General features: G+C 39.9%; 1 protein-coding gene across 1 annotated transcript in view; it reads left to right on the top strand.

The window, feature by feature from the left end:
• Nucleotides 1-15,493, top strand: part of HGF (hepatocyte growth factor) — a 125,512-nt gene that overhangs the window by 35,047 nt on the left and 74,972 nt on the right. The window contains exon 6 of the mRNA XM_075855074.1: nt 6,019-6,139. Within this exon, the coding sequence (XP_075711189.1) occupies nt 6,019-6,139 (121 nt within the window). The remainder of the gene's footprint in view (nt 1-6,018; nt 6,140-15,493) is intronic.

Raw genomic sequence — 15,493 nt, 5'->3', positions numbered from 1 at the left:
AGAAAGGTAGGGGGAGGAGAGGTAGAGAGATTGCTCCCCTCATGATTACGCGAACTCACAACTTGACTTCTTCATAGCAACCAATCACAGTGCACAGTGCATTTTTTCCAGTGCAATTTGAAGGCTACTTACTCATTTGAAATTAATTAATTATTTATATATATATATATACATGGCCGGCCTTGGATACATTCGACCAGTGTGGTCGCAAAGGGCACGAGCCGCCACACGGCAAGAGGGGCGCCAGCGGGTGTGTGTATCCCCGCACCGTTGCAACTACCAGCCGGGATACACACACTAACTGCAGTCGCCTTTCCACCCGGGCGCTTCTTAACTTAGTGGCTAGCAGCTGCTAGCGGTGACACCGGGCATGAGGGTGGTGGCGCCGCTAGCAGCTGCTGCGGCTGCTATAGCGATAGCGACGGCACTATAGCAGAGCAGGGAGGTATCTCCCTGCTCTGCTATCTACTAGCGCCACTGTAGCTCCCTGAAGGAGCGGAATCCCCATGTGGCCGGGGATTCCGCTCCTGCAGCGCTGCTTGATGTCTCTGTCCATATATGGAAAGTGACATCAGGGGAAATTCCTGAAGCGGAATCCCCGGTCACAGCGTTGCAAATGCTATGACCGGGGATTCCACTCCAGGAGAAGCCAATGACGTCATGGACACAGACGACAGGAGCTTCTCCTGGAGTGGAAACGACGGTCATAGCGTCAGCAACGCTGTGGACGGGGATTCCGCTTCAGGAGTTTTCCCTGATGTCACTGTCTATATATGGACAGACATTAAGCAGCGCTCCAGGAGCGGAAGCCCCGTCCACATGGGGATTCCGTTACTTCAGGGAGCTACAGTGGCGCTATCTACACTGGAAGGGGTTGGGGGGGTTCTATCTACAAGGAGGCTGTGGGCTGTGTGGCACTACCTACAAAAAAGGACAACTGTGCAGGAGCACACAAAATACCCAGCTTTCTCAGCTATCAAATAAGATATAATCCTTTAGCTAGACCAAATAAAAGTTATATCTTAGTTTATTTCCACACATTTATTTGATAGCTGGGAAAGTTGGGTATTTTGTGTGCTCCTGCACAGTTGTCCTTCTTTGAATGTCTATTGCACGCCAGCTATCAGGGTAATTTCATAGTCCTTGCACTACAAGGGGGCTGTGGGCTGTGTGGCACTACTAACCAGGGGGCTGTGGGCTGTGTGGCACTACCAACCAGGCGGCTGTGGGCTGTGTGGCACTACCAACCAGGAGGTTGTGGGCTGTGTGGCATTACCAACCAGGGGGCTGTGGGCTGTGTGCAGTGGCGGATTATCATATTGGCGGTTCGGGCGGCCGCCCGGGGCCCGAGGCTCCCAGGGGGCCCATGGCAGCCCAAACCGCACATCATTTTAAAAATCACTTAACCCCTTCCCGCTCCTGGACGTACTATTAGGTCATGGCAGCTGTATCGTTCGCGCTCCATGACCTAATAGTACGTCTCGGGAGTAACGGCCGTTTCGGCCGTCCTCCCGACACATACAGGAGCTGTGACAGCTGCTGTCTCGTACAGCAGCTGTCACAGCTCCTACAGCGGGGACCGATCGCTGTGTCCCCGCTGATTAACCCCTTAAAAGCCGCGTTCTATAGAGATTGCGGCTTTTTAGAGGTTAAGCTGCCATCGCCGGCCTGCTACACGATAGCGGCCGGCGATGGTGACTATGGCAACCGGACACCAAACAATGGCGTCCATCTATGCCATAGACGGAAGCCTAGTGGGTCCTAACAACCTCAGGACCCACTATGCTTGCTGTCAGTGAGTAGCTGACAGTTCTAATACACTGCACTACGCATGTAGTGCAGTGTATTAGAATTGCGATCAGGGCCTCCTGCCCTCAAGTCCCCTAGTGGGACAAAGTAATAAAGTTAAAAAAAAGTTAAAAAAAGATGTGTAAAAATAAGAAAATAAAAGTTTTAAAAGTATTAAAAGTAAAAATCCCCCTTTTTACCTTATCAGTCATTTATTATTAATAAAAATATATAAACAAACAAATAAACTATACATAATTGGTATCGCCGCGTCCGTAACGGCCTGAACTACAAAATTATTTCGTTATTTATCCCGCACGGTGAACGCCGTAAAAGAAAATAATAATAAACCGTACCACAATCACAATTGTTTGGTTACTTCACCTCCCAAAATATGGAATAAAAAGATCAAAAAGTCGCATGTACCGAAAAACAGTACTGATCGAAACTACAGTTCGTTACGCAAAAAACAAGTTCTCGCATGGCTTTATTGATTGAAAAATAAAAAAGTCCTGGCTCTTAGAATAAGGTAACACAAAAAGTGAATGATTGTTTACAAAACGTTTTTTATTGTGCAAACGCCATAAGACATAAAGTGAATGTGTCATTTATAGCGCACGGTGAACGCTGTAAAAAAAAAATAGAATAAAAAAACAATAGTAGTATTGCTGTTTTTTAGTCACCACGCCACCTAAAAATAGAATAAAAACTGATCAAAAAGCCGCATGCAACCCAAGAAAACTACAATGAATTCCTCAAGGGGTCTAGTTTCCAAATTGGGGTCACTTTTGGGGGGTTTCCACTAGGTGCTCCTTTGCTTCGGAGGCCGGTGCTTCAGTCCATTACCGCCCGAGGGCCACATGTGGGATATTTCTCTAAACTGCAGAATCTGGGCAATACGTATTAAGTTGTGTTTCTCTGATAAAACCTTTTGTGTTATAAACAAAATGGTATAAAGAGGATTTTCTGACAAAAAAAAAATGTAAATTTCACCTCTACTTTGCTCTAAATTTCTGTGAAACACCTAAAGGGTTCATAAACTTTCTAAATGCTGTTGTGAATACTTTGAGGGGTCTAGTTTCTAAAATGGGGTGTTTGATAGGGGTTTCTAATATATGGGCCCCTCAAAGCAACTTCAGAACTGAACTGTAACCTAAAAAAATAAATAAATGAGGCAATACTTCGCTTCTTACATTATACTGATAATGAGCCGTGCCCACCCCGAGATGACCCCAGTTTTGACCGTTTGTATAAACGGAGACCCCTATTAGACCGTTTCAGTGCCCGGTTTTCCCAAGCTTACCCCCCCGAGAAGTGTATTTCTATTGATGAGACCCTGGTACATTTTAAAGGGAGGCTTCAATTCCGCGAGTACCTGCCGGGTAAGAGGGCAAGGTATGGCGTGAAGATGTATAAGCTGTGCGAGAGTGCATCAGGGTATACCTACAGGTTTAGGATATATGAAGGAAAGGCCACCCCCAAACCAGACTGTATCCTGGACTACAATAGGTACATGGGAGGGATGGACTTGTCAAATCAAGTCCTGAAGCCCTACAGCGCCATGCGGTGTGGTATAAGAAGCTGGCCGGGCACATCATACAGATGGCTTTGTACAATGCGTACGTGCTACGTCGATGTGCAGGCCAGACGGGAACTTTCCTGGAATTTCAAGAGGTGATTATCAAGAAACTAATCTTTAGGGACCAAGAAGGGGGGGCACCCAGTACTTCTGGAAGTGAGGCCACACGTATCGTACCAGGGCGGCAACACTTTCCAGGAGAAGTTCCCCAAACTGGCAAGAAGGGAAAAAGTCAAAAGAGGTGCAAAGTCTGCTATAAGAGGACGATAAGGGATGACACAATATATCAATGTGACACGTGTCCCGAATAACCAGAGCTGTGTATGAAAGAGTGTTTTAAAATTTATCATACATCCCTTGGTTTATAATTTACCCCAATTTTACTTACCCTGATGCACTCCGCACAGCTTATCCCCCCTCGTCTTTCCCCTCTGAGCCCTGCTGTGTGCCCAGGCAGCTGATAACAGCCACATGTAGGGTATTGCCATACCCGGGAGAACCCACATTACAGTTTATGGGGTGTAGGTCTCCGGTCAAAATGCTCACTACACCTCTAGATGAATGCCTTAAGGGTGTCGTTTTTAAAACGGGGTCACTTCTTGGGGGTTTCAACTGTACTGGTACCTCAGGGGCTTCTGCATACATGACTTCGCACTAGAAAATCCCCAGTAGGCCAAATGGTGGTCCTTTCCTTCTGAGCCCTCCCATGGGCCCAAACGGCAGTTTATCACCACAAATGGGGTATTGCGGCACTCAGAACAAATTGCACAACAGAATGGGGTATTTTGTTTCTTGTGAAAATAAGAAATTTTCAGCCAAAACTACATATTATTTGAAAAAAATAATTTTGTTTTCATTCCCAGCCCAATTCAAATAAGTTCTGTGAAAAAACTATGGGGTCAAAATGGTCACAACACCCATAAATGAATTCCTTGAGGGGTGTAGTTTCCAAAATGGATGGCACTGTCTACAAGGGGGAGGTGGGGGACTGTATGGCATGGTCTACAAGGGGGAGGTGGGGGACTGTATGGCACTGTCTACAAGGGGGAGGTGGGGGGGCTGTATGGCACAATCTACAAAAAGGAGGTGGGGGATTATGGCACTGTCTACAGGGAGGCTATATGGCAAAATCTACAGGGGGCACTATACTGTGTGGGGGCCACTAAGCGGACATTATACTGTGTAGGGGTACTACAGATTGCATAATACTGTGGGCACAATTAGAGGACAAAATACTGTGTTCTTGGGCCATCTATCCTAGGGCCGGCCCTATATATGTCTATCAGCGTGTTTTGTGCAACTTTCTAAATCAAGTTGCTATCAATTACATCTAAGTTCATAACTCAGATGTGATCGATGACAGGTGGATCCTGCGTGTCAGAGACACGGAGAACCCGCTGACACTGAACCCGTCAGTGCCGCTGACCTGACGGATTCAGGTCTCAGTGCATGATACAGCTGCTCTGTATACAGAATACAAAGCAGTTGTATCTCAAAAAGTTAAAATTGTTTTGAATAAAAAGTATTTAGAAAGTTGCACAAAACAAACGTTTTTACTAAAAAAAAACAAAAAAGACACAAAAACATTTCAAAGGTGTACATAGCCTTTAAGAAATTAAATCGGAGCATTGATTTTTTTTTGCTATGGGCAAAAGGCCTGTTTTTCTATTAGTTTTGATAAATATATCTCATTGTTTTTAAAGGAGTTGATTAATCAATACAACCTCATTTTAAATAAAAACTATCACAGTGATCAGCTGATTACTGCAGGTCCAGTTTCATTAACCCCGGCGATCAGCTGTAATCATCGGCAGAAGATACGCCTTCCATACATTTTCCCACAGTGGCTGCTATAGGGAAAATGTAGTCTTACATGATGGACATCCAAATAATGCATGGACAGCCTCGGTCCACCAGAGCGTCAGCCATCCTTATGTAGTGGCTTTCTGTTCTGTCTCGTAGAGAGAGTTCCCGGGCAGGGACAAGGTTTGTCATTGTAAGACATCCCCTTTAAAGTCTAAAGCTTTTTTGGTTGGCAAGGCGACTATGTTTTTTTTTTTACTCACTGGTAAATTATCAGGTTTTATTGTTTTTACTCTTGTAAGTGCACAAAAATACACAAGAAAAGCTCAGAACATATGTGTTACCATGTGCTGCCAATTATCCTCAAGAAAAAGAGCAAAACCAAATTCTTGAAATGGGATCCATATTAACCAAGGAGAGATGTATTCTTAAGAAAGCCATTATAACTTGCTCTCCATTCTGTATCTAATTTAACCCATGGAAATTAAATAAACTAATTTGACGTCCTAAATACAAAACATAATAATGTATGATGCAAGTGCAATTCCTAATGTAGCATTTGCTGTTTCATTGAACTTTTTAAATTTTTGGCTGGTGATGTTTAATAAAATCGTATTCTTCATTTAGTGACACTGTTAAACCAGCTGCCCCTTAAGACATTGAAAGCACTTATATGTACATCTTTTTAGCCTTTTCTGAAGCTTTCAGGGAGTCTTCCAATGTCATTTCACATATTCTGTGTCTTGGAATTAGGAACATTTTCATTATTTTTGTTTTTTCAAATAATTAATGCAAAATTATTCCTTTTTACCTATGCAAACTGTTCATGTACCATATCATCATTTCAGTGGAATGTGTGACCTGTAATGGTGAACATTACAGAGGACCAATGGATTACACAGAGACAGGAAAAGAATGTCAGCGATGGGATTTGCAAAGGCCACATAAGCACAAGTTTCGCCCAGAGCGGTAAGGATTGCAGACAAACCATGCAGTGCTGTGAAAAATGCTTTAATCTAAAGACTGATTTACAAATGCTAATATCTCAACCTACAGTAAGAACCCTTTTAGCTCTACTATCACCAAAATATAACGCTATATGTGTACACATCTACAGTACTGTACCTAGTGCCACGCTCTGTCCAGAACATGCTGTTTCTGCAAAGCCAGATGTTTGATTACTTTGATAATGTCCTGCATCTAGAGGCAGGACTATTATTAATAATTAAAAATGTTATCCCTTGGTGCCAGCTATTAATATGGTTCCTGCTACATATCTATATCCATGGATATATCTTTCACTCTTTCTGCCTAAAAGGGTTGAGCTTAGTGAAAAACTAAGAAAGTTAATTTCAACCTATGAATTGTTAGCCACTATAATCCATGTATAGCCATGCACATAAATACTCAATATATATGGTCCTACAAAGAACGTGCTGGATAAACACGTTTTAGCAAAATAACAGTCATTTTATTGTGTCATCATAAAAACAGTAAAAAATGTTATAATCTTTAAAATGCAGAGCATCACATACAATAGGGCAAACAGTGAGCTGGTTTTACCAAGTTCAATGTAATGTAAAGTCAAAGTGCATTGGTGCATACTAATCTAAAACAATATCTACATCGCATAATAAAATCAAAAGTAGTTAATGAGAATAGTATCCATCTACATAGTATATAAGATGTAGGAGACAAAAAGTCACTAAATGCAGCACAACATGGGGTACAAAATACCAACCAAACCCCTGTCTGCACATCACCCTAGTATTTTGTACCCCATGTTGTGCTGCATTTAGTGACTTTTTGTCTCCTACATCTACTTATATACGATGTAGGTGGATATTATTCCCATTAACTACTTTGTATTTATTATGTGATGTAGATACTGTCTTAGATTAGTACGCACACTTGTGACTTTACATTATATTGAATTTTTTACAGCCGGCTGTTTGCCCTATTGTAAATGATGCTCTGCATTTCAAAGATGTATTACTGTTTGTTTTGATGACGCAATAAAATTATTGTGATTTTGCCAAATCTTGCCTATCCAGCACGTCTCTTTGTAGGATCATTGAAAACAGGGAATGTTAGATTATTGTATGTGCTCTAGTGGCCAGTGTAAAAACTGCCATACTGTATTTTACTAAAACAATTATGGATCGTCACAAAAATGATGGAGAAAATATATTTACAATAACTGATGATGTATTTCCTTAAAACCCTAATGGTTGATGAGAAACTTATTGACAATTAGTAGCTCAGTTCTATCCGGCAGGATTTATATAGCACTATCTACAGCACATTACTTTCATCTCATATATGGAAATCTGAAATGATTGGGGTATTTGTCAATAGGATATGTAGTTCTTTAGCCGACTATGAGAAGATAGATTTCATATAAGACTGACGCACTGGAGTACTTTTGGTAAAGAATATTCAAGTTTCCAGTTATAGTTAAACCCTTCCTAAACAGCATAATCTAAAATGACTAATACCAAACACAAATGTCACTTTCTCTTCAATCAAATGTCCATCACAGCACCTTGCAGATTGAATTTCATATCAATGTTGAATTCAATATCTACTTTAAACCTTTTATAGAACAGGAAATATATACATCTTACATAAATCAATGTTGTTGCTTTGAAGATGACAAAAAGATTGATGTGTTATTGCTTGCTTCTTATGTTTATAAAATGCGTAAATAGCATGTACAAACAATACCAAACGTTGAAATTACTTGGCATTCATCAAATTGCAGTCTAATACATTTTGAAAATGTTCTTCTTGCAATAGAAAATTGAGCGTATGCTTTCAATTATATAGGTAAATTAATTTTGCCATAAAAGACAGGTAGGCTTTTCAACAATTAGCTATGTGCAGGAACAAATGCTAAAAATGTCTTGTAAAAGCAGAATATTGTTGGGACATTGCCAATAATAATATTCTCATATGAGGTGCTTGTAAGGAAGGATACTAAAGATGATGGGATCCAAGGATGTATATGGGCCACTTGATATCGGTTAATGCCACCAGACCTGCCACACGATCTTTGGACAGGAGAATCTTCATTAGACTGGTTCTGCCATTTCATATTTTCAGGGCACCTGCAGAAAGGGACCACACTGTGCAGGCTCACACTACCTGTGAATAAGTGGTATGGGACTAGTCTAAGGTTAGATCTTCTCCCATGGATCTCATTGCAGCCAAACAAGCTACTTTTCTCAAAATGTAAACATTAAGGGCAGTATGGTGGCTCAGTGGTTAGTACTCTTGCCTTACAGCTCTGGGGTGCAAGCATTTGCATGGAGTTTATATGTTGTCTCAGTACTTGCATGGATTTCCTCAAGGTATTTTGATTTCCTCCCACAGTCCTAAAACATACAGTACACTGATATGTTAAATGGCTTCTATTGATTTTTGCTCTAGAAAAATTAGGTTGTGAGCTTCATTGGGAGCAGGAAGTCAAGTGAATGATGAAAATGTTTGTACAGTGCTGCAGAATAAGTTGGCGCTATATAAGTAGCAAGAAAAAAAAGTAGACACATTTCTTATGAATTATTATTTCAACTTACCTCTATATGAGAAATTCATTATAAAGTTAATATGCATATGTGAATTCTAGCATTCCTTATACGGCATGCAAACTTGTGGACAAAAATATATATGACACTGAATTCTTTTTTTTCTGTTGATCCATAAAACTTTCATTTCCAAAAGTTTGAGTGGACCCAGATGCAAACTTTTGGTGAGTTAACATATAAAGACATATGAGGACTAGTCTCATCCATTTTATCCTTAATCCAACTTTGAGGGCATGACCAAGTACATATAGGGGTGTCTAAGGGCAACTCGGATCATTTGTTAGAATAAAATAAAACAGTACTGTACGACAAGACTGGATATTTAATCATGTGCAGTTAAGAGCCAAGGGGATTGCATTGTGAGGCATTTCCCAGATGAATTATTTCTGCTTCGTGGTTTCCTTTTAAATTTGATCATTATTCAAAGGGACAGATACATTTTTATAATCTATGAGTACTCATAATTCTCCTTTGCAGACTCCCTTTCAACAAAGAATTTAGCAATATAGTTATATCTACTAACAGATTAAAAGCTAAAGAATCTCAAGTTGGATTTGGAAGCATAAAACTGACATCTGATATTAAACAGTGAACACTTATGCACAAGACATGGATCATCTTACAATGACTGAACCTGTTGTAGCTTTACACTGAACACAGAGATATATGTCATGCAGACTAAAGCAGACATAACCTGCTGAACCTACGAAAGGTATTTACAGGACACAAACTGATAAATACTCCTAATATAAATATACAAATGAGAATCTTTATAATAACATTTCGGTGTAAACCATAATTGTGGAGCTAAAAATAAGTCAAAAAAATAAATATTTCCTGAGTTATCTCCATGTTGTCCCATCTGTACCACTCTCGTCCATATGTCCAATGAGCCAGAGCAGAGAATTGTTATAAGGAGGTTGCAGGACTCAGCGCGGCCATGTATTACACGATCTCCCAATCATTTGGATATATTTTACCTGCAGTGACATAGAAGGGAGAGATGTAGGTACTAGTGGCCATTAAATACAGAGATTTAGCATACATCCACATAATATTCATACAAAACTGCATAGTGATAAAATAAATGGCCACCCTGCATGTATAGTCAGTTTGCTTTTGTTTACCAGTGAAAGGAAATAAATGTAATGTTTCATAGTAAAGTATAAACATTTTTAACTCCTTAGGTTAGGTTCACATGGCTTATTTTTAGGTGTATGTTGGAGCGTAAACTGCTTTTATTTTACTCCAAAATACACTTCAAATATGACTGCAAACAGTTTTCCATTGATTTCAATAAGAAATACACTGTGTAGCTCATATGAGGCTTATTTTTATTCTGCTGAATTAAAAAAAACGCCTTGTCAAATTACATCTCGTAAAAAGAAGTGGAATGTCTCTTGTTGAGGTGTTTTTTAAGCTGATTTTCCACTGACACTACAAAAAAACGCTTAGAAGAATATGCCTCAAAATACGCTTCAAAATACACTTGTAAACACCAAAAACACTTTGAAGATCGGCTCCAAAAACGCCTGGATTCAGAGGTATTCTCGTATTTTTCTGTCTCAAACATATGCTGTGTGAACATACCCTTAGCATGTGCTACCTATAAGAAAACATCTTATAATAAATCTGGCTACATATACAGTACATATATATATTGCATCAATTCTGTTTTCTTTCAGTGCAGTGTTATATCATTCCTCTTTCAGTCTTTCCTTAGGATTACCATAATTCATAGTTCTTGTGCTATCAAAGTTGTATGAAGCATCTTTACATTTTGGAGACTGTGCTAGACACACATTTGGGTTAACCTACAGCTGCATAGATTTTTATAGCTTTTGAAATCATTTTAAATAATGCTGTACAATAACAAGAAGCCTAAGCCTGCGGATCCACCTTGTAATAACAGGCTTGTTTTTATAAAGAAATAACACACTGCAAAACATTAATTTTCCTACTTAAAGTCTGTGCAGCTGCGGGCTTACAAGACTGTTTCTGTCATGATCTTTAGTAGGAGTTATTAATACAAAACCATTTTCTGTTTCTTCACCTTCCGCACAGTTAAATAATATGATGTGGATTATAGTACAAAAAGTATTAAAAAAATTATGAAATAATAAACTTATTTGCAAAAATTTATATATATACAGTGGAGGAAATAAGTATTTGATCCCTTGCTGATTTTGTAAGTTTGCCCACTGTCAAAGTCATGAACAGTCTAGAATTTTTAGGCTAGGTTAATTTTACCAGTGAGAGATAGATTATATAAAAAAAAAAAAAGAAAACCACATTGTCAAAATGATATATATTTATTTGCATTGTGCACAGAGAAATAAGTATTTGATCCCCTACCAACCATTAAGAGTTCAGCCTCCTCCAGACCAGTTACACGCTCCAAATCAACTTGGTGCCTGCATTATAGACAGCTGTCTTACATGGTCACCTGTATAAAAGACTCCTGTCCACAGACTCAATTAATCAGTCTGACTCTAACCTCTACAACATGGGCAAGACCAAAGAGCTTTCTAAGGATGTCAGGGACAAGATCATAGACCTGCACAAGGCTGGAATGGGCTACAAAACCATAAGTAAGAAGCTGGGTGAGAAGGAGACAACTGTTGGTGCAATAATAAGAAAATGGAAGACATAAAAAATGACTGTCAATCGACATCGATCTGGGGCTCCATGCAAAATCTCACCTCGTGGGGTATCCTTGATCCTGAGGAAGGTGACAGCTCAGCCGAAAACTACACGGGGGGAACTTGTTAATGATCTCAAGGCAGCTGGGACCACAGTCACCAAGAAAACCATTGGTAACACATTACGCCGTAATGGATTAAAATCCTGCAGTGCCACAAGGTCCCCCTGCTCAAGAAGGCACGTGTACAGGCCCGTCTGAAGTTTGCAAATAAACATCTGGATGATTCTGAGAGTGATTGGGAGAAGGTGCTGTGGACAGATGAGACTAAAATTGAGCTCTTTGGCATTAACTCAACTCGCCGTGTTTGGAGGAAGAGAAATGCTGCCTATGACCCAAAGAACACCGTCCCCACTGTCAAGCATGGAGGTGGAAACATTATGTTTTGGGGGTGTTTCTCTGCTAAGGGCACAGGACGACTTCACCGCATCAATGGGAGAATGGATGGAGCCATGTACCGTCAAATCCTGAGTGACAACCTCCTTCCCTCCACCAGGACATTAAAAATGGCTCGTGGCTGGGTCTTCCAGCATGACAATTACCCGAAACATACAGCCAAGGCAACAAAGGAGTGGCTCAAAAAGAAGCACATTAAGGTCATGGAGTGGCCTAGCCAGTCTCCAGACCTTAATCCCATCGAAAACTTATGGAGGGAGCTGAAGATCCGAGTTGCCAAGCGACAGCCTCGAAATCTTAATGATTTACAGATGATCTGCAAAGAGGAGTGGGCCAAAATTCCATCTAACATGTGTGCAAACCTCATCATCAACTACTAAAAACGTCTGACTGCTGTGCGTGCCAACAAGGGTTTTGCCACCAAGTATTAAGTCTTGTTTGCCAAAGGGATCAAATACTTATTTCTCTGTGCACAATGCAAATAAATATATATCATTTTGACAATGTTATTTTTTTTTTTTTTTTTTTTATATAATCTATCTCTCACTGGTAAAATTAACCTAGCCTAAAAATTCTAGACTGTTCATGTCTTTGACAGTGGGCAAACTTACAAAATCAGCAAGGGATCAAATACTTATTTCCTTCACTGTATATATATATATATATATAACAGGAACAGAGGACAAGTAACAGCACCAGGACTTCAGTGTTGGGGAGATGTTGGTTTATTCACCACCAGGTGGAAAGAATGAGCAACGTTTCGGTTCACACCTGAACCTTTCTCAAAAAGAGTGGGATGCGAGCTATGCTGTTTCCGTAATTCATGGTTGGAAATTTCCTGTTTCCGCCACAACACAGAGCAGTAGAATGGCGTTTAGTGAGCCCCATTCTAGAGATAAGTGCGGGTCCCAGGGGTGGGACCCACCTCTATCTGACATGTATAACATATCCTGTGCACATGTCATAAATGTCTCTAATGGGAAAACCATTTTAAGTTGTCTCCTGTAGCTATAGTAGGTTTCCTTTTTGTACATTCATGCTGTTGTCTGACACTGATTATAAGCCTTAATGGCTCTCGCTCATATGGAAATTACATTTTGTGGTGCCTTGTACAGTACCTCCTGTTGGCACCGCCCTATCCCACATGGTGTAAAAATAACCATAGAAAACAATGCCGAACTAAAAGCTCCATACAGTGCCATATGTTGATTAAATAACACTTCCATACAGTTACCTAAATAACAATACTATACAGTACTTGCATACAATTTGATCAAAATGTTGACAAAGTACCTCATGTTCATGATTATAAATTTTGCCTAGCCGCAATTGATCATAGTATATAGTGGATGTGCGGTCCATGTCTAGTCTCCCTTATTGATTTGACAATACTATACAGTACTACCACCATACACTGCAAAAATAATGTACTGTACAGTGCCTAAGTAGCAGTGTCACACAACATATAGCTATACATACAGATAAATACAACCATACAGGGCTCAAATAATACCAACACATATTGATGATATAACAGCTCCGTACATAATTTAGAAATGATGCTATACAATTTGTAAGATTTTTAATGGTCAAAAGAGCCCCTGAGGTGCCCCCTTCAGCAGGTGTGGTTGATACGCCCTGTGCCACTGCACAGGTCGCACGACCTTAAAGCTGGCCCCGATCAAGGGATGCAGTGTAAGCTTGCCACCAGGATTGTCCCTTGAATCTCTAGATTATTGTGGTGCCTTTAATACATTTAGGGAGATTTATCAAAACTACAGTAGTACAAGAGAAAAGTGGAGTTACCCATGCCAACCAACCAGATTTTATCTTTCATTTTTGATTTTAGAAAAGGAAAGCAGCAATGTCATTGGTTGCTCTGGCAAATGCCTCGCTTTTCTACTGTACTAGTTTTGATAAATCTCCCTTATTGTTTTTGGTGTAGGGTGTATAACTAGTATAGTATATAACCCTGAGTACTAACATGTGTGCCTTTGTATAAATATGTGTCACGTAGGGTTCGTGGACCCACTGGGCCGTACCGCCTTGGGCGCAGGTCAGAGTCTATAGTTTATATAGGGTACCTGTGGCAGCTCGGACAGTAGCAAGGCAGGCTTGGCAGGAACTAGGCAGCCAGTAGACATCAGGCGTGGAGAAGCAGGACAGGCGTGGTATACAGCACAGCATGGCTACAGCTAAGCACGGCACTAGACCAGGATACAGGTTACAGGAACAGGAAACACTAGGGGCAGGAAACACTAGGGGACCGTTTTCAAGACAGACTAGGAATACAACAACAAAGCTCAGGCGTGGGAGTATGGGGCTGGGACCTTCTTATAGCCCAGGGTACCCTCGATCAATTAGCTCAATCACAAACATGCTTGCGCTCTGGCTTCTCAAGTCTGGACTGAGCTCGTGATCGCACCCTGGTGGTCACTGTGGAGCAGGACGGCCGTATGTGCAGACATCTCTTGAGAGAAGGGCGTCGACTGGATGGAAGGAGTTTGTGGTCAGTGACCACGGACGTTACAATATGAGAGAAATGGTCCATTGCCCAGCAGTGTATGCTTAATGATCATTTTTACCAATGAATATAATAGTGCATACATTAAAAGATTGTTAATGAGAGAGGACTTAGAAGGTTACTGTTCTGCATTATGATGGTGTTAAGAAAACGGAAAAATAGCTATCACATTTGTTTCTTTATTCTGTATGTGTTTTTATTGTAAATACTTTGTGTTCCCTGTATTCATTGTCACAGTATGATTTCTACGTTGTAACAGCTAGTGGCATTTATCTCCAACGCTCATTTTTGTCCTTCTGCTAAACTCCACCCAGGGCATAAAAGATTTAGACTATGCTAGTAAAATGATGCATTATGTGACTTAACTAAAATAATGAATGTATGCATCGCCTTACTACTATTGTCTACCTGGCCTGCTTTATTACATTATAAACAACTAACAAAACAGAAACATCCTAGACAAATATTACATTTTGTCAGATTTCATATTGGAAATTGCCTAAGCTCTCTTTTTTGTCCACATTCCTTTCAGGAAAGTAGATAGTCTGGATACTTTTGCATTTTGGTGCATGACAAGAAAGAGATGGTGAACTCTCCAACATTGCAAGCATGACTGAGTTCTTCAGAAGTTGCATTGCTTTGTGGATCTAATAAGTCACTTCGGTTATTTATGAGTTAGGGGAAAATAAGATAGCTTTTGAACTACAGCTGGATTTAATTATACAGGAATTTGATCCCTCAAGCTATCAATCTATCTATCTATCTATCTATCTATCTATCTATCTATCATCTATCTATCTATCTATCTATCTATCTATCTATCTATCTATCTATCTATCTATCTATCTATCTATCTATCTATCTATCTATCTATCTATCTCATATCTATCTATCTATCTATCTATCTCATATCTATCTATCTATCTATCTATCTATCTATCTATCTATCTATCTATCTATCTAATATCTATCTATCATCTATCTATCTATCTATCTATCTATCTATCTATCTATCTATCTATCTATCTATCTATCTATCTATCTATCTATCTATCTATCTATCTATCTATCTCATATCTATCTATCTATCTATCTATCTATCTATCTATCTATCT

Source organism: Rhinoderma darwinii, chromosome 3 (assembly GCF_050947455.1).
Source record: "Rhinoderma darwinii isolate aRhiDar2 chromosome 3, aRhiDar2.hap1, whole genome shotgun sequence".
In the NCBI taxonomy this organism is placed as follows: domain Eukaryota; kingdom Metazoa; phylum Chordata; class Amphibia; order Anura; family Rhinodermatidae; genus Rhinoderma; species Rhinoderma darwinii.
Note: the sequence above shows the minus strand (reverse complement) of the source record. Positions and strands in the feature narration are given on the sequence as shown.